This window comes from Myripristis murdjan, chromosome 11 (assembly GCF_902150065.1).
Source record: "Myripristis murdjan chromosome 11, fMyrMur1.1, whole genome shotgun sequence".
NCBI lineage: Eukaryota > Metazoa > Chordata > Actinopteri > Holocentriformes > Holocentridae > Myripristis > Myripristis murdjan.
This window is the reverse complement of record NC_043990.1, coordinates 28,362,979-28,383,897: the sequence shown is the minus strand read 5'-3', so window position 1 is coordinate 28,383,897 and position 20,919 is coordinate 28,362,979. Positions and strand designations below refer to the sequence as shown.

The window sequence follows — 20,919 nt, the reverse complement described above, 5'->3', positions numbered from 1 at the left end:
ATGACTATCATAAGTTATCCTTGGTTCTGTTCATAGATGCATCTCAAGGTAAATATGTCTAGCGATATACACTGAAAAATCAACTGCGGAAAGTCTTATTTAATTTGGGAAAGTGCAAAATTAGCTCTAAATTAGTTGAGAAAATAACATATTTTGTCAGTAGGTATGTGCCTGTTTTGTCTGTGTTTACACATTGTAGTCTGTATATTCTTCATAATGCGGCCCGAAAAAGTCAGTAATCATAGCAGTCCCATTGATAGAAATTTGGGACAGTTGGTAAACTGCTATTCTAGCAGATCAAATATCAATATGAAAACATTTCCAATGAAACAGCCTTGTTTGACAGAAAGGGAGACCTTGCAAACCCTGTGTTTACTGCAACAGATGATATCTTACCCCTTTAGTATCTAAAAATCCATTGAAGAGCAGTAAAAATCTTGGAAAAGTGAGGCATGTCTATGCAGTGGCAGGACAATTTATCTGTCTGAGACTCTGCTCAGCATGCTTGGCACTTTTCTGGCTAATCATCAAGCTGCTGTCCTCATATCCTCCCCGCCCTCACCTAGCCTGATTAACTACTAAAAACAGAGACATCTGCCGAGCCCTATCACCTCCAATCATTTAAACCCACTTTATCAGGCCGCCTGCTCGCCCCACTCTCTTCAGGCATCCAAATGGATGGGACTGGGTTTCATTATACACAGCATTCCTCTGGGTTTCATCACATTGCTCTGGCATGACTTGGAAACAGAAGTGACCACAATTATTTGAAATATAATTAGTTTGTGGTTCCTGGCGGGAGATAGAGTGAAGGGGAAAAAACAAAAAGGAGAAAAGAGAAGAGGTCTCTGTTCTCGAGCTTTATCTTCTCATTCCTCTCAAGGATAAACAAGCAATACATTTCATTACAAGCATACATTTCAGCTCCTCAAATCCCCCTCTGGGACTGCATGATAACCAGAACAGTTTATCTTCAGGAGCCTCTTGTAGGAATCCTCTGTAGTAGAAACATGCCGTGTGCCAGCCAAGGGAAACACACAACCTTCAAAGTCTCATGTGTACACACACACACACACACACACACACACACACACTAAATCTCATTTAACCCACTGAAACCCAGGAGTCTGTGGGTGGGCTTTATTTTGAGAGGTTTTATTTCAGCATTTAAACAAAATTCACTGCTAATAATCCAGTAATGTTTTATTAATGTTCTGGCCCTTTTTTTTTTTTTTTCAATTTTGTGCTTTTTTTTTTTTTTTTTTTTTTTTAATAATTTCTGGCTAATTTTCTCATCCTGTTCTGTTCATTTTGTTGTAACTTTTCATTAATTTCTTGCTAATTTGCTCATCACCTTTGTTCCTATGCTTTTCAAAGATCTGTGAATCTGTCAGGTTGTAAGGCATTTAAACCCAAGAAATCTGATGTTGATACAGCATCACTGATCTGACATTCAAATATATCATTTTACTAATTATGAAAACAGTTTCCTTGAATTTAAAATAATAATAATAATAATAATAATAATAATAATAATAATTTGGGTACTTTTCAGATAGTTTTGATATTTTTTGGTTTATGTATTTATTCTTTTATTTATTCATTGCCAATTTTCTGTTTGTTTGTTTTTCCACCAAAAGAAACCAAGTAAATTTGCATAGGTTTCAAAGGCTTAAACCTTAAATAATAACTAAAGAGGTGTAATAGGCAGGTAAACACACTAGTAGTGAGGTTGGTGAAAGAGCAGACAGAGCCTCGCACTGTGTTGGCAAGGATTAGAGGGGATTTAGAGCAAAGTAGTAGATCACAGGGAACAGGGGAAGGGAAGCCCCTGAACATGCAGCTGATCTACTGAACAGCCTGAACCCAACAGGTAAATCAACTATTAAATACAAGCAGAAGTCAGAGGAGATAAAGAGAAGCCAGACGGGTGTTTCTGTTGGAGCCGTTTCACACAGACAATATCACCTTTTAACATTTCAAAAGGAAGCTGGAAGGCCAACTGCAAAAGACGTCCTTCACAGAGCAGTTTTTTTTTTTTTTTTGTAGCTTTGAGTCATATCTGAACACAAGCCGCACACCTCATCCTGTACAAGGATTAAAATCAGACACTGAAAGAGGAAATCATTTGTCTGGCTCATTCTGTGATATCCACTGTTCTGGTTCCTTGGTGCTGTGGACATTTTACTTGACATTTCAATGCAAACATACAAGCAAGCCCTTTTCCTTCAATAATTCCAGAACAACAAATGAAGCTTATTACAGTAAAAAAAAAAAAAAAAAAAACTTCAAACAGAAGTCTTTTACAGCTAAACTGCCTGGCAAAGGGGTGAAGCCAGTGAGCCAAAAAGCTTGTGCTCTGTGCTTGAGCCACCTGCCCGACGCCCTGGATTGGCATGCCAACCAAATGACATAATGATCACCATTACAGCACTTTTAAAAACACACAAGTTCCACTGAGGTTTCCAAAGACTTGCCTAGTGGTTCACACCCTCTTATAAAGGGATGACAAATCTTACTGAAAAAGTTAACACTGACAGTAAGACTCAGGCCGTACCTGGGCCTGTGTTTAGTAGTAAACAGTCATTGCAGAGTCATGGGAGGCTGTTGTCATAAAATTATGAGGAAGTTTTGTGTGTTGGGGAAGGCGGTGTGTCAGCTGAATGCTGATAAGCCCGTCTTGTTTCATCGCTGGTTCAATCAGTAGAGGAAGCTGTCTGTTGGGAGTTTCGTGCAGGGCACACGACCATCATTCCTAAACAACTCCCTGACTGTTTACCGCCTTCGCTGCACTTTAAATGAGGTGTGCGAGAGCCGCTGTCATCGAGATGCAGAAAAATCAAACAGCAGGGACTGTCAGCATTTAGCTGGGCTGGTAAACTCATTTAGGCAGCTGTAAGTCAGGCAGGCAGTTTTATTTATTTATTTATTTAGGCAGCCTTTTACGCTGGAGTCCAACCTGAGATAAGAAGAACTCAAGGTTTGTTGATAAGCCATGCCTATTTTTTTAAATTACTGAATAAATTATACTAAATTAATAGACCAATATATCAGTTTGCCGATACATCTGGGCTTATTTTTACCTTTTACTAAAAACCAGATCCCTGCCAGTCAGTGTTGACCACCTTGGATAGGATGAACTGTGATTACATATGTATTGTAGAATCAATACTACACTGGTTGTCTGCAGTTGAACTGATTCTAATAAGCATACAGTGTGTCCTTACGTACATAGACTGATTGTTTGTTGATATTGTTTTTGTTGATATTCTTGTGGACATCTGTCTCCATGTCTTGTCATAGTATTTGGCTGTTTTATGTTTCTGGTCTGCTGACTGTTGTAAGCCTAAAGGAAGTCACTTGCTCTGTTTGCTTGATTAGCCATTGCATACATGTCTTGGCTGCTTATAAATAATATGTTCTCTGCTACATTGCCTGAGGATAGCACACATGGACTGAAATGTTTCCACTTCCTGCACTTGTCACTGTTTTGCATGTATGATCTCGGCTTTATAAATTGAACAGCAAGTATTTTTGGCTGGGTCACACAGCAGAGGCGGCCTGACAATCGCGCTTGTTGCTGAGCGAGTAAGTAAAAGAGTGAGTGATCAAAGTTATACGATTGGTTGGCCAACCAAAATCGTCAGTCATGTGTTGGCTGATATTGGTTGGCCGTTTGTATGACTTTCCCTATTGGCTGTTGCTCTTTCAGAATGCATTAATCTGTCCTAACAGTGAGAATACATTGGCTCTGTTTAACTGTATACATAATCATTGCAAACTGCTGTCCAGTACAGCTGCTGAGTCGCAGTCCAGCCATATACTAGGTTTGGACCTTTCCTTGTTTTAAATGTGACCCTACTTGGCAGAACTATGAACTTTTGATAGACCTACTCAGCTGGTTTAGAAAGGGACACTCTTGTTATCCTTTGAATAGATTCTTATGACTCTTAATAATGTTTTGATTGGATTACATGCATAAATATCAATATGGGTTTGATATGGGTTTCAATGAATCATTTTGGTGTCCTATAGTCTATGTGCTGTCTGAGACACTTTAAGTTGACTTTTTTGGCATGGAAATTTAGAGATTGTGAATACTGGTCAAGGAGAAAGTCCTCTCTGAACAAAGTGCTTTTTGAAATTGTCAAGACTTCTACTGATCACAGAAATACCAAATGTCTTTCACTAGAAACACTGAAAACAAGGTCATAATCAGCTACAAGAAGCACTGGGTCTTTGGAAAAACTCATTGATGTTACTTTTGGCAGGTTCCTGTCCCTCTTTTTTCACTGTTTATACTGAAGTGTTATGAAGGAGAAAGAGGCATAAATATTGTGGTTACAGAGATGTTCATAGCCTCTAAGCTGTGGCCACAAACCATCACATCTAGTCTACAACATCTACTGTGAAATAGTTTACACACACACACACACACACACACACACCAAATTTCCCCTTCAATGCATTACTGTATACAGTGTACTATACTGTATACTGTACACACTCACATACTCATGTGATCAGGGCAAAACTATTCTTAATCTTAGACTTTGGCCAGTGAGTTCCAGCTTCTCTCACTCACATGATCCACACTACGTTGAAACTCCTTAACGACAACACAGCTTTATTCATTCATACAGGAGCAGAGAGCCCACACGCATCCAGCCACCTACAGGATCAATCAATAATGTACCTAACTGCTTGTTTCCCATCCATTTACGCTGCAACTGGAACACCAACGACATCGCACACCCACCTCTGCCTGAATTTCACTCTTTATCTGACATCTGTTTTTCCTCCTCCTAGCTTTTTTTTTTTAATTGTACATTTCATCTGCAAATCAATGTGACACTCCAGCCTACACAGAGCAGCTTTTGTGGGGGTTAGTGAGTCAGGATGGTCAGACGTAGGTGTGCTGCAGCCCTAGGCCTTGTTTCTCCATTCACCTCTCAGTTAAGAGACAACTCTGGAGTCCAGCATCTTCAGCCCTGATAACACTGAGGATCTAACAGTATTAGCTACAGCATTAAGACTCAGCAGTAGCATGGTCAATCTTTAAAATACGCCATCAGCAGCATGAAGCATTTGGACAAACTCTACCTCACACTAGATCCAGCCTCTACACACAGTGTTCTGGTTAATTAAATGTTGGCAAGGTAGAAAGGCCCAAGTCAAGCAGCTATTAAGTGCATATGATTAAAACATCACGCAAAATAAGCAAGTAACAGTGAGCTCTTTTCACGGCAGTATATTTCATAAACAGAGTCATGCTCTTCCCCTCATCTGCAGAGGTTCACCCTCAGGCCAGGTTTAATTAGCTACCCGTTAGCTGTGGGGTGACCACACTGCTACTGCTGCCAAGTGCTGCCCATTAACTACTACAAGCAAAATAAGGTCGGGTATATGCCTCATCAACTAAGCTTTTTTGATGCTGAGTGGGAACAGGTAACAGCAGTAAGAAATAAATGACTCTGAACATCTTTTTCCAGGGAAAATACAGCCTTTGATAGAATCACTTGTCTGGTATTAGACAGTTCAACACGCTCTCTTCCAAACCTAGAAACTACAGAACCAATGTGAGAAAAAAGACAAAACCTGGGGCTAATCCAATGGCAGTCAAACTGGCCTTGTGGACTTGGATGTTGGATGTTTGCGTTTTTACATGCAAAAATATGTGTCTCCATATCTCCTGGCTCTCAGTCTGTCAAAATGAGTTTCAAATTCATTGTCAGTGGTAGCTCGAGGAATTGCCTTTGGCAAGATCATCCAGCAAGTATTGGCTCACTGCTTTGAGGTTTGAAAGACTTGTTCAAGTTTGCATAGCAAACTGAGGTGACCAACATTACAAGAAGCGGTTTAAAAGTGGTTTTCTGTTAAATACCAAAGTAATGATTTGTTCCTTTTGTTATAACACCACATTTAAACAAGCTGCAAGCAATAGGCTACTATTCATTTCAATTGCAATTGGGGAAGACAGCAACCTCACCTAGGAAAGTGCAACTACTCTAGAACCAGCCAAATATCACCAACAATATAGTTTAACAACCTAAACTGAAACTGTATCAACCAATCAACCTTGATAAGGCTGATGGACCAGTTTCACTGCTTAACACAAACACTATGGGTGGTAACAGCTAGGAGGGGCCACCTAACAAAACAAGGTGTCACACAGTAACTATTTGGTTGACAGCTGTGTTGCTGAAATACAACAACAGAAATGGTTACGGCATACCTGTGTTACATCAGTTTCAGGCACTGGTAGTTAATCTGCCTGAGTCAGTGCAAAGGTAACCCAGGTTGAGTTGCACCGACAAAAATTGATTTAATCTAACATTAGTTCTAAGCAGAATTCCTAGGTTCAACAATTAAAAACTAATCCTGGTTTTATAAATCTAAGTTTAGAGGGTTGAACCTAAATTAAATAATAAGAGATAAATTCTTGTGAAAGGCATATGATCGCAGCCTGAGGTTCATTTAAACATATGACATCTGATGATTAAATACTTTACTCATTGTTTTGTTAATTTTGGGTCATTTCTTGCTAATTTTCCGCATCATATTTTTGGCCATGTTTTAGAAGGAAAGAAAGTGAACTGGCTCAGGTTTCAAAACGCTAAATACTGAAAGGTTTCTCAATGCAGTATTTCTTTTTTTAGTTAAACAAAATATACATTAATATCTCAGCTAAAAAAAAAAAAAAAAAAAAAAAATTAACAACACGGATTAAAAATTAAAAAAAAAAAAAAAAAAAAAAGTTTGATGAACAACAACTATAACTCAATTACTGATTTGAAAAAGAATCCTTGTTGGTGCAACCCAGCTATAGCTTGTAGCCAAGAAACATGCCTATGAATGTCAGAACAGCCAGACACAACAATTACACTGGCAGATAAACCTTTGGCCTACTATCTTCAACAAGCAAAATACAAAGATTACAGATTAGTTACTGACTCAACTAAACAGAGAGACAAAATCAACCCCCACCCACAATCAACCCCCCAACCACCATTCAAAGGGCATTAAAGTATTAAACCTCTTTAGAAAAAAGGATTTTGCTGTCAAAGCTACTACAGTGCTTGTACTTGTAGAGAAGAGGGTAAAGATGATTTGACCAGAAAAAGATTATTACCTGTACAGTCTTTTTTATTCTGTGGGAGGGACCAGGGTATTCAGGGGAGTACAAGTCTGTCAGGAAGAGGGAGTTAATAAGCGTCGACTTCCCCAGCCCAGATTCCCCTGAAAGACAAAGAAAGACAGTGACTAGGTGAGACTGAATTCAAGAGCTGCATTTCACGCCATACTTGTTTTCTAGTCTGCTTCTGCATGCAAGAATGAGGTGAAACATGACACAATCTCCAGATGTTTATCACATCAGTTACCAATGAACTCTCTTGCTGTTTAGCATTCTTTACATGTTTCAAATTCATTTTTTTCTCCAAGGCAGGAAATCACTGCCTTTGACCCCTTTTTCAACAGGCAAGCACAAGATGGAGCGACAGACAGATGGTGTCAAAGATCTGTCCTCCCAAATTCTTCCCCTGTATGCATGTCAGGAATCTAATCAGACTTGCATGGGAAAGGAGGGGACTGAACTACCACAGCCAGCACAGCTTTTCACCCTAGGCAAATGAGCAAAAGCAGACATCAACACCACATGCACTCTTGCTGTTTGCACTGTGCTCTGAACTGGTGGCGACACTGGTGACTTTTCCAGCAATCTGTTGTGCTCTATGCCAAGGCCAATCATGAGAGTTTAAATTTAATTATCCGGTACAGCTTCAAACTTGCCAGAATAGATTAAATTTAGATAGAAAAAACGCTCCTGGGGGTTGGAACTGTGCCATGTAATGAGTTTAAAACTGTCCAGAAACATAACTGCATTAGAGGACAATACCAGTGATTTTGCATGTTTTGGGTAATATCTGCAAAATATATATACTTCACATTGCTGCTAATCTTTTACCTAAGCAAGCAGTCATATTTTAGAACTCCAATATCATTTTCCTCCCTTTTATCCAGCCATTGGTTTCCATTATATCACTACAATATGAAAATGAATTTTTAGAGACTTACTTTTTCACCACTGAAAAATAGTGAAATGGGGGAAAAAATGCATTACACAGCCAATTATCAGTTCTGTGGTTCATGAATGCTGACGACTTTGTTAGCCGCAGAAGCAGAACAATATAAGGTAACCAAAAAATCAAATTTGAAAATCGAGGTATTTTGATTATATGTGGTGCCATCTTCAGTACCCCTGCATGATTTGAAAAATGGTTTGTTGTTATGTAAATTGTGAAAAAAGTGCAGTAAATAGGAAAAACATTCAAAATCACTGGCTGACTTCAGCTTAATAATTATTACTATTCATAACGTGCTTTTCACAAAACGGCGACCAGCCAACAGGAACCTATCCGATGACCTCAGGCTGCAATCTAGGTCAAGCAAGGTTAAAAGGTCTGTGATGCAGCTTTGTGACAGATCTACTCTTGCCTCAATTAAATGATTATCAATAAATTCTTAAAAGCTCTGAAAGTTACAAATATATAGTTTCTAAAAGTGGGGTATTACTAAATTTGCTTTTAAGAGCATTCCACTACAGATGACTAGACCTATAGCCATAATTTTGTTTCGAAAACCAGAAAGAGAGGCAATTTGGACTGGGGTGAAAATCCCAGCTGGTTACTTGCACTGGGTATCAGTAATCCAACACCATCAACAGTGTGCCTAGTAAGACTGGAGTGAATGGAGAGCAGTGAGGACCTGGGGAACAAAAGCAGCAGTGTGTGAGAGGAGGTGGGCACACGCTGGCCTGGCACTGACACCAATGAGCCACTCCTGACCTTTTACAAGTAGCCCTGGCCAACATCAGTCACGGCTGCCAACGACTCAGCCACTCAAAGTTCCATGAATAGGGAGGGAGATGAAAAAAACATCACACAAAAGGATCCTTCACTCAACACACTTAGAAAATCCTAAATATTTTCCTAGAGGGTACAGCCACATTTATATTGTAATCTCAACAGAAACGTCTTAGCGGTCATGATGGGTCTCAAATGAAAAATGGGAGTACCAGCAAAATATTTCGTTATGTCTGAAAGGGAATGGAGATCTCTTATTCACTGAAGGTTGATGGATAACAGCAGGGTCATGGGTTTGTGCAAACAGTGGGTGAAATACATGCGCCTTAAAAATGTCAGCCTGAATTAAGCAGGAACAGCAGGACCAAGAGGATACAGAGATGCCAGTCCAGGTCCAAGTCTATCACAGTATGAGGAGCAGGAAAAGAGGAGTTCATCTAACAGAATTAGGAAGTCAGGAAAACAGGAAAAGATAGACAGGCTGATGAAGGCTCCTTACCAAGATTTGCAAGATAGGGGGATCCTTGAATCTGCCATTATAAAGCAATTATATAATAAAGCCTGGATGAGATGACAATTGGCCTTAGCTGACTTAATTTTTCTTCACAAAGGCTGATTCATGAAGTTCATTGTACAAGATTTCAAAACAGAGTTACAAAGTGGGCAGAGCCACAGGTTCAGCAAGTATGTCCCTGCGTTGGTTGGAGTCTTCTAGATAAATATACAACAATACTAACTTATTATGTTATGACTGTTACATCTAAATGTTTTAACTTTGTTTCTGAGAAATGTTGTTTCTGCTAATTTGGTTGTCAAATGACACTAACAACTACAGTACCCATGAGCCTCAGCGACTGTTACTATGGTGAGGATGGCAGCTAAAGCCAAGAACATAATCAAATATATTCAATATTATACTGTATTAAAGATCAGCGGTTGTACTTGGAAACAAAACATTGTACCATTGTTGCTTACATGACGCAAGCTTAAATGTAAGAAGTCAGCTAAAAGCGGTAAAACTCAACTTATCCAGTATGGCCCACAGAATGTGAAGCTTTGTGACTGGATGTGTCTAGAGGCAAAGCACAATAAACACAACAAGCTGTAGCTGACTTATCTTCAAACATTGTTTTTCCTTGTACCTTTGACTTTTTGTCAAAGAATGTGAATTTCGTTTTCAACACAACTGCAATTTGTTTGTACTGATGATTCAACCGGGAGATTTTCATGTCCATCCAAGTGTTGGAAATGTGCAAACGGACCGTCATAGATCACTGAATCTGGCAAAATTGATGAGATTTTTATGTCTGGAACTTTGGCTGCTTGATCTAACCCCACTTACTAAGCAATTGGCCAGAGATCACAAAAGCAAAGTTGTGTTTGGGAAGCAGATTGTGTTTAATTTTGTAGCACAACAGCATCACATGAAATCATTATTTCCTAAACTTGACAAAGCAGCAAAATACTGCAATCAACAACTAATAAACCTGTTATTGAGCTACTGGTAAAATGATTGGTAGGATAACTTGCAGGTAAACCAATGCCACAAAATAATTTATGCTACAAATTAAGTCAGAATTGCTTCTGTTGTCATGGAACACTGAGTGGCTGAATGGTTAATGTTTATTTGAGAGCATGAGATTGATCATTTGTAAAAACCTCATGTGTCATATAATGCTTTATGCACTTTCAGTTTAAGTAATTAGGTATTTTCGTGAAAATTTTTATTAAGGGATATGGCAAAACAATAAATTAAAAAAGTGTTTTGTTCCTTAGCAACACTGTTCAGATAACATCAACACATTTTCTAAAGTAATATTGTCTGTAATCTGCAATGTATGTAAGAAATCACTGGTTCTATTGCACCATCCAACCCAAAAGCAGTAATGCTGCTGCATGCATTAGAAAAAAAATCTGTTCTATTTAGGGCTGAACGATACGGTAAACAAAATCATATTGATTTTACAGATACTGCCATTGATATGATTAACAGTTTTTAGCAGGAATGAAAATTTTTTGAATTATAATTTTCATTTTTACAGAAAATCTATTAAAAAGATTATGATGTGATGTTTGCTTTATTTACAACAATGTTTTGCCATACTATTTACTTTTAATCAAAACACTGCACTTCCTGCAATGTGTTTATTGCACTTAGCCATAATGTGATTTCGCTAGTATTTCGTCCTAATTCCTAATTCAAATTCATAAAAGTGTATCTGAACAATGGACTGGATAGCCTGTTACTAAATACTGTAACAGGCTGATGAAGGCTCCTTACCATGACATAACTTCACTTCATAGCGATACACCTAAGGCAATTCTCAGTGCCATGCCAGGTGTCCATAAGAGCTACATAATGAAGCCATTCACTGTCATACTGTCAACCATCCCAGTCCCTGTACCAGAGAAGGGCCACGATTGCTGAGCCGGCCCACCAACCCAAGGCCCGCCGGCTCACTGGTCGGCACACTCAGCAGCCAGCACACTTCCTTTAAAGGAAATTTCCAGCAGCTGTGTAAACCTTAGGGGTTTATTCAAAAGGAACTTCCCACTGCATGGAAGAGGCTGGTGGAGGGGAAGCAGGAAAAGTTTGACTTGCTGTTGGGAGTCCGCTTCATGTTCAGTCATTTGACAGGGCTTTGAATATACTTGGTGAAAAATATGTGGGTGAAATGAAAAGTGGTCTGTTCGTTTAAGAAAAAGATAAGGGAAATTCTGTAGCCTGTGTTTGATAATGTAGTTTGAGGGCAGTCATTTTCCCTCAACCATTTATGAATGGGACTTTCCCCTCAGAAGATGCAAAAGACAGTATAAATTTAACAAGTCTAGAACATGACAAAGGTGCTTCATACATATCAGTTAGTAAACCCATCAATTTCCTTCAATGGTGGCCTGTCAGTGTCAAATCCCCGAGTCCTCTAAAGACTTAGCGTTTATAGTGGAATTCTTTCCGAAGGGAATAAAACAGAGCACATTTAAATCTACTTCCACTACAACCAAACACAATGAGCTCTGGCTGCACCGGCCAAGATCAAGGTCAGTTCCTGCTAATGTGTAAATCACTGCCAAATATTGACTCTGACCAACAAATGGCTGTGGCCCACTTTCACTTGTCCACTAACAACAAGGCCTAGCAGTCTAGATTTAAATTATAAATTAAGTATTGCGTAAAATGCAGGGCTCCCACCATAGCACCGATGTAAATCTTGATGACTTTCCATAACCAGTCATGGAGATTCCATGACCAAAACATTTTAATCCTCTCTGGTTTGTTCATGTGGTTTATTCGAAAGGGACCGGTTTCCGCTGACCCATCTGTGATATCCCCAGATACCACAAGCCCGTGATATTTCCCAGCTTCTCCAGATCGCTGATAAAATTCACAATCCCTGTCTGGACTCATCTCTAAACCTTCCATGATATTGCTCAAATTCCATCCAGTGCCCCCCCCCGTAAATGTGCTTTGACAGACCCTCAAAACCATCTAAAAAGTTACAGAGCAGGCACACACACACTATCTCACTTCATCTCCTCCAGCATGACAAATGCTCGACTTTTCCAATTATCCTGCTACTTTAATTACATACTATGCGCAAAACTGCCATATAACAACTCTAACAGCCTCTTTCCTGAGAGCACACAGAGGGGGGGAAACTCCAGGGTGTGACCACATGAATGCTGGATTCAGACAGAAGAGAGGAGGGGGTGGTTTGAATGCCATGGAGGTGGGCGCTCGTCCATCAGCCCTGGAGGCGTAGGCACCAGAATCCATGAGAGGAAGTGACATTATGCAGGCATTCAGGGTGACTTCCTGCCCAGGTACCTCTGGCCAAGACCGCTGCACCAGAGAGTGCAGCGGTCTTGCTAGGGGTAAGCCTACCCCGAAACTGCTCTCCAGGATCTGACTTTGGCTGTATGAATGGAATGACAGGAAACCTCCTCCAGCCCCACGATCCAAAAGGCACAAGGCACACATGCACGATGCACAGTGGTATTGGGGACGTGCTTTTCCTCACTGCTGAATGACAAGCATTTGTTTCAAGTATGCTTTCCCAGAGTTTCGCTTTAAGTGCAAGTTATCCTCCTCAAACAAAACCATCTCTAATGCTTTCGACAGCCAGCTGCTAGTGCTCTCAGCCGTGACGTTTCTGTGAAATTCAATATAGCTGGACACATGAACATGTACAGTATGGCCTATAAGCTCTACACATACCTGCTTGAAGCTTATATTCTGCTCTGGAGCATTTTTCTTTTTCTTTTTTTTTTTTTTTAAAGATGAAATTCGACAATTTTAAATACTTTGAAAATTTTGACAAAATGTCAGTGTTGCCAAAGTGAATGCTCCATTGAGTATTTGGCGCATGCATGAAAAAAAGGATGAACAGTAAAAGATGCAGAGAAATTATTTACTCACCTACAACCATGAGCGTAAACTCGAAACCTCTTTTTACAGACTTTCTGTAAACTTGGTTGGGAAGATTAGCAAAGCCAACATAGCCCTCCAGGTTCTTCTGTTGCTGTGGACCAAAACCATACATAGCTGTCATCTTCCCCAGTGACAACAAGATAAAATAAAAACCATAAGACCTTTTGAGTGGTACCTGGAACTGAATCATACAAACAGACCACAACAGTTTTAGGGCTGTTAGATGAAACAATAAATTTTAATATGTTAATAAATTTCAACCCATTACATATATAAATATATATCTCTATATCTATATATAGATACAGACATATCTATATCTCTCTGTATATATATATCTAGAGATATAGATACAGATATATACACACATATATATATAAATACACGTACAAACACACATGTAATGTGTTGAAATTTATACATATATTTATATTTAAATTTATATATATGTGTGTGTGTGTTTGTGTGTATATAAAAAAAAAAAACAAAAACAAAAAAAAAAAACACAGTTTCCAGAGCATACCCCACTGTTTTTTTTTTTTTTGTTTTTTTTTTAAATATGTTCCCAATTTCCTTGCGGTCTTAAAATTTAAACATCCAGGTGATAAACGTACATTGAACTTCTGTGTTTGAATTTAGCTTATCTTTTCTTCAGGGACTTCCTGACTGAGATATACACTTTATTATGTGGGTTAACAAGTGGGACAGAGAGGAATGATGCATTCAGCTGCTATTGATAAATCAGAAAAACTAATTTCCTACTTGGTAGGTAGCCAGATTAACTATCATAACTTTTTTGTGCAGGAAACAACAAAATCCACATCATCTTTTTCATGACAGCTCAATTTGCTTATCATTTGAATTCTGGAATTGATTTTCCAACCAAATAGCATGTGAATAAACTTTCAAGTCCCAGATGTCTGAACTTCCTACCATCATGTGAACGTACCAGAAGACATTGGACCTTTCAGTTCAGAGGGGGCTTTAAAAATAAATAACTATGCAATTATAAATTAACTGTCAAGCAAATTTCAAGTCTCTGCAAGTTGAATTTGCTCTTTAAGAGGGTACGAAAAATACACTCAAACATCTAAAAAGAGTGTGGTGTGCTTAAGAAAAGGGTCTGCAGCAGGAATGCGCAATCCTGTACTGCAGAGGGCAGAGTGTAACAGGTTCATTCCAACGGACTGCTCAGGTGAGTTGGTTTGAGTGAAATCCTATATACTGTCCGCCCTCCTTGGCACACAGTTGCCCATCCCTAGTTTGTAGTAATGTACAGAGCATGTGAACCATAGCAAATGGGCTAAAGTATGCAAAAACACGAGAATAATATGATAAAAAGGTGTTAAACCATAAATGAGCAGGATTAAAAAGAAAGAAACCTGTCACTGCAAAGTGAAAAAAGAAGACCTGTAAAAACTGCACTTAAGAGATCGTAACAGGACTCAAATTTAGATCGTTTTAAGACTTTTCCAGGCTTTAAGGTACCTCCACACAATCTGAATCAGTGGATAGGGTTTTATGCTGCAGCCACCCAGCTACAGTATATTCAAATGACTCAGTGCTGACAAATAGAATTAAAACAGATTCAAGAGCTTTTGGTGAATGGTGTTTTCTTTATGCTGCTAAGTGATATGAGCCAGTTATAAAGCACAACAAAGTGAAAATGAAGTTACACACAATACTCACAGCTGGTTTGGAGAGTAAGCAGGTTATCATGGTGGCCAAAAGTGAAACAGGTCACAGTGGTCAAAGCAGTCCAAACCCCATGAGGAAGGAAAGCACCAAAGAAACAAACAACAGAGAAAAGAATTAGTGACATGTTTTAAATCATCAACACCAGGACAACAGGAATATTTGTGCTCTAAAAGGGATACCACCCAAGACTTCTGAGAGATCTTAACTGAAAATACTTGTAAAAGGCTGAGGTATCTTTTTTTTTTTCAAATAACAGTGGGCATAAAACACAGATGGAGCATGAGTGTGGAGAACAGGTTTAAGAGCCTTGTCTATTTTACAAGTCTCCAGCTGCCACTTAACAGACATGAAAGATCCAACAACCAAGGTCCTTCTCTAAATATTATAGCAGCTATTACTATGAAGTCAGCCAAGCAATGTCAATATGTTAAATCATTCTTTTCAGCATCCATCGGTTAGTTGGGATAAGAGGCCTAATCACAACCTGATTGAAAGAATCCTTCAATGGCCACCCAAAGAAGCTGTTAACATCACAGCTACACAACTACAGTACCTATGAATAAACAAGGTTTGGCCTCCTGCATCTTCAACCATTTCCATTTCTCATTTCTCACATGTTAAGGGAACAGTAACCAGTTAATCTAAATGCTCATCAGTAAAGATAAAATGGTATGAAAATTTCATACTGTTTCACTGACTATGGGGACCAAAGTTTTCCCGGGTATCAGTATTATTGTGGTATTAAAATGCGCTGAAAATGTTCAAAAGTACTGATACACAATGAAATCATTTCACCAAGCTTTATATTAAACACAACAAATAAAATTAGCAGCACTATACACTTTGTGTTAGCATAAACACAAAAATACTATCATAGCCAATACCTTACGTGAACATACGAAAACCATCAAATGTGCATTAATAAAGATGGCACCATGTGGCCATGAGAGGTAACTGCGCTTTGTGCACATTGCAGATAAGAAAAGAACAACCAAAAAGACATTATAAAAACTAAAATACAACCACAAAAACAAAACCCACGCTGCATGCTGCACCTGCCCCTTCTTCTTCCGATGAAAATTTGGAACACACAGCAAAGGCGTATTGCGGCCATGTGGCAGAGTTATTCAAAGTACCGTAATCCAACAGTTTTAATGATGATCAAAATTTGAAATGTTAATGCTAACAATCAGGAATTTTAACGTGGTTTATCATGAAACTGGTAACCATTTCATCCCCACTCATCAGACTAGCCCACTGTAATTACTTAGACTACACACACATACATTTCTGACAGGCGACTGGCCTCACTGGCTTACATCCCTAAGAATGTTCCCCACGGTTTCCTGTGCTAGAGACAGCTGACAAACAGCAGACCAGCCCAACACTCAACTCGAAAAAAAATGTCAAGACTGCTGCAAAAAACTCCAGAACGAAGGTGAAATTGTTAGCAAGGGTGCTACATGATTCAGCTATTCTTAATGTGTTAACATATACAAATGACCCAAAGACACTGCATAAGTGATGGCAAGACATTCAAGTAAAACTTTGGCCCACATAGCAGCAAATGTGTTTTTTACATGCAACAGTGTACATTTATAGATTTTATACAGGTCAACCTAAAACGGTTCTATATCTCTCAAAGTTATTGTCCATTTAAAGAATATAGGGGGATTAAAAAAAAGCACCACAACCCACAGAGCTGCTTTCTTCTGATGCTTTGTCGGTAAAGTGCTAGTCTCTAGAGTACGGCAGTCACGTACAGTGAGCTTGATTGAAACTTCTCAGCAAAACTGTAACCACACAAGACACAAAAGCACACATACAAAATGAAATCTGCAAAGTTTTAGTTTGGCCGGAAGATGAGCTGGCTTACTTATATCTCTTTGATTTAACACTGTAGTTGTGATAAACAACAAAATAAGAACACGAGGATTGTTGGCAGGGATGTGTTCACCTGCTATTTCATGTTAAATGGCTTAATTGTGAAAAATTGTGTAAAATGACAATAAGCATCATTGTTCGGAATTATGTTTACTTTTAAATAACTGACTAATTTCTGAGCTAGAAGGTAATTCTTTGTAGTTATGGCAATGGCTTGCTTGAATTTAAACAATGATTCAAAAATGTTATCATATAAAGAGCAAATCATTCAAATTTGATAGAGAGCTTGTGAATTGCTACTGCCAAGCCACCTTATTTGTGATCACTACAGCAGAATAAGAAGTAACATTTTGATTTATTTTCCTGCCCGTGATGTGACATTTTGAATTTTAATATATTCAAATGTGATATATTTTCGCCATCCTTACTTGTTTGTGATAGTCGAAATCAAACTACTACACAAACGTCACAGTAAAGACAAAGCAAATGAGGCTATATTTTACAACTTCCTGACTATATTGTCTGAGAAGCTTTAACCAAAAGAAGTCAAGACTTTTTTTGAAGGTGATACTGTGAAATAATTAAAATGCCAGAATAATTTTCAATGCTGGAACACATTTCCAGGGTTAAACAATGAGGCAACGTCCATGTTTTGCCTTCAACTTGATCTTCGACAGTGACACTGACAGATGTAACTACGGCTTTATGGACCAATGCCACAGTCGCAGACAGAAAACACAGGTTGCACTTCTGTTTGCTAAACTGCCGGAAAAGATGTGGTGAGCTTGTCTGCCTCCAGGAAGCTGGGGTTAAAGGGAGGTGTGTCTAACCAATCCTAAGCACTAAGTCTGAATAAAACACCAGAGAGGATAGTGATGCTTTGTGTCAACTGCCAAAAGAAATGTCCGACCCCTCCCACGACCTTGGGAGGGCTTTAACATTCATGTTTCATCCCAGACTGTTATTCTCCCAGACTTCTCTGTTGATGTTTAGCTCCATTCCGATTGCAGCTGAATATGTCCCGATTCTGATTTCTTCCCTTCTGACTCTGATTTTGAGCAGCATTTCTTCCAGAACATAACTGGATCCTGGGGCATACAACCTATGCTTGACTTTAGTTTAAAATGCTCAAATCAACATTTGTCATCACTACCTAGCAGATCTTACAAACATTCACCTGATGCAGATGACAAATTTTTGGCTGCATGACGTTGACAGCATGGTGGCGACACAACAATGGAAGAAAATGAAAGACCCGACTCAACTGGTCGTAAAGGAGGCACCTCAAGTCAGTCGAAGCATGTTGAAATGTGTTCAAACAGGAAAAGCTCAGACATAAAAACATGAGGTCTTTTGTTATTGTTACTCTGAGCAAGTGTGTCTTTTGTTCACTGTCAGTTCACATTAATATCACATACAGTATGGGTTCCATCCAACAGCCATACAAAAAAAAAAAAAAAAATATTACTAGTCAGCACTCAGGTATGAAGGCCTGTGGTGCAAACACAGCCATTATGGCTTGGAATAGGCCACTGTGGAGCAGCGTGCACAAGAGTGCTAAGCAGAAAAAGGACTATTTATACCTTTTGAAATGACTCTTTGACAGTCTTTACTGTCCAGTCCCTGCTATGTGAACACCTAAACAAACTCAGAGCAGACTCAGCTGTGTCATCTCAGACTTCCCCCTGGTATTTGACTGCCATGCCATCTGACACACTCTCTGTCTGTCTGGCTGACCTGCCTAAGCTCTGCTATCTCATTGCAGACTATGCAGCAGCTTGCACAGTATGTCACTTGGCTATAGCTGCAAAATACCGTCAACATTGCTCCCATTATAGAAATATAAAAAATATAAATTTGTTTATGTCTATGTCATAATAAGTACCATCAATCAGTGCCTCATCCTTCTATTTATCTGTCTATCTATCAATTTAACAGCAGTATAAGGTATGTATGACATTTCATGTCTTAGGAGTGAGGACTAGCATGAAATCATGTTATTCTGAGCAATAAAAAAAAACTTATTTCTTTTATACTGTTGTTGTTTTTTTGTTTTTGTTTTTTTTCCATTGTGGTGAACTATAGGTCACAGTTCTTCTAGCTTTTTATTTACCACATGCCAGTGCTCGCAAAATCAATAACGTTATCGATTCACATGTAACTGCCAAAGACTGAACAATGTTAATATGGCTTTTCAATAGAAAAAATCCACACGCTAAATTATACCAATTAGCATGCAAGTTAAAAAAAAAAAATGGCTGTTGTAGGTGGACTAGCTTGCAAGCTAACCTTGCTTGTTTGAAGTTAACTTCATATCGCTGCTTTCCTCCTACACTGCCAGCTAACATTATTATTAGGAGCAAAAAGGGTGCAAACTAACTTACAGGCAACCGAGTCACAATAATTGAGTCATTAACTTAAATAAATATCATGTGTATGCTTATTGTTGTGTGGAGTGTGATTACAACAAAAAAGTAAACACTTGTCGTAAAATACAAGCTAAAGTAGCTACTCGCTCCTGATTAGAAAAACACAGGAAATGCCAGTTCGAACCGATAACGTGCATGTCTCTTGCGCTGACAAGTTAGGCGAACCTCCATTAACAAATCTGGGCCCTCAGCACGACCTTGTTTATTTATACTCGAATAACTCTCGTATATCAGAAATAAAGACCTTTAAGGAGTCTTTAGGACCCACTCTTCAATTCGGCAAGCGTCGAATACACAAAGCAGCACTCACCACAAAATTACAACTTGATTTGCTTGTTATTCACACAATCTCTCAGGACCCGTGGTGGGCGGCAGCGTAGCGAGCAGCGTGAAACACATCGAAAACGTTCCATTTTATTGAATTAAAGTGGTGTCTTGTGGTTAATCTTTACGCCTGATTTACCAGAACCCCCGAATAATTTGTAAGATGTCTTTATGTCAACCAGTGGTCAATGAGGTTGAGCACGTTTGAGTTTTAAACGGCGTGACAGTATGTAAGAACATAGTGGCTGAGCTAACGTCATTATTACAGAGCGGGTAATAAGTTAGCCTACTTTATCTCCAAAGTTTTAACAAACACGCGGAACTGACTGATAAACAAAAAACTATTCGAAAAGTTAGAACTGTGCCGACTACGGATACAGACAACGACAGAGCGGTGGAAAATGAGGCGCTCTGCAAACTCACCATTATGCCGCCGTTCCCGTCTTCTTCTCCGGTCAATCTCTCACCGTCGACATTCCCTCTAACAAAGTCGGTAACTATTCAACTCTGCAAAGTAGTGGCACCCCAGTGAGCTACGCAAGTATTGCACGTAGGACAAAATTACAGTGTATGATTTTGGACGCGAATACGTCAAAGAAAATGCGTACGGTGTCTTGGAGAATACTAGCAGCGACGCCTCGCGATATTTTGAACCAACTAACTCAAAACACCTAAGGTCCTCAACAACAACAACAACAACAACAATAATGGTAATTGCTAAATTCAGTCAGCCAGTATGTAATGGTACGCCCGGAGTGCTGTGGTTTATAAATGTTGAGGGATTTAATATCACAAACAGACACATACGCACGCACGCACGCACGCACGCACACACACACACACACACCCACACACACACACACACACACACACACACACACACACACACACACACACACAACAAACGGTGTCAGTTTTTGCAATAGACCTATACTCTTAATGTAGCTTTCTGTACTTGAGTTCTGTCTCTTGGGAAATGAGATGGGCAATCCTGCCATCTAGAGGTTATTTGCGTTAACTGCAATGAGTGGTTTTTTTCTTTTCAGATTGTGGAGGCTTGTTAGACCTACTGGGTAAATTCATACATCAAACCCAGAAGTATTAAGTAAGTTGGAGAGTGCAGCAGAGCTGTCTTTGCTTTGTTTAGTTCAGATAAAAATGCAGCAGGTATAAAGGCTTTATGCCTGCTGGTCTGATACTGAGCCTTTTGCAGCCCTGCTACAAAAGCTGTTGTAATTTTAAATACTTTTTGATTTCACACTAGATTGTTTCTCTTGCACCTACCTTTTAT

At 39.1% G+C, this 20,919-nt stretch overlaps 1 protein-coding gene across 2 annotated transcripts in view; it reads right to left on the bottom strand.

The window, feature by feature from the left end:
- septin7a (septin 7a) overlaps nucleotides 1-19,631 on the bottom strand; it is a 37,715-nt gene extending 18,084 nt beyond the window's left edge. For both annotated transcript variants that reach the window (XM_030063535.1, XM_030063536.1), the window contains exons 1-4: nucleotides 19,615-19,631; nucleotides 16,351-16,352; nucleotides 13,282-13,384; nucleotides 7,133-7,239 (exon numbers count right to left, since the gene is read on the bottom strand). In XM_030063535.1, the coding sequence (XP_029919395.1) occupies nucleotides 7,133-7,239; nucleotides 13,282-13,291 (117 nt within the window). In that variant the 5' untranslated portion in view covers nucleotides 13,292-13,384; nucleotides 16,351-16,352; nucleotides 19,615-19,631. The remainder of the gene's footprint in view (nucleotides 1-7,132; nucleotides 7,240-13,281; nucleotides 13,385-16,350; nucleotides 16,353-19,614) is intronic.
- Between the last annotated feature and the right edge of the window lie 1,288 nt (nucleotides 19,632-20,919).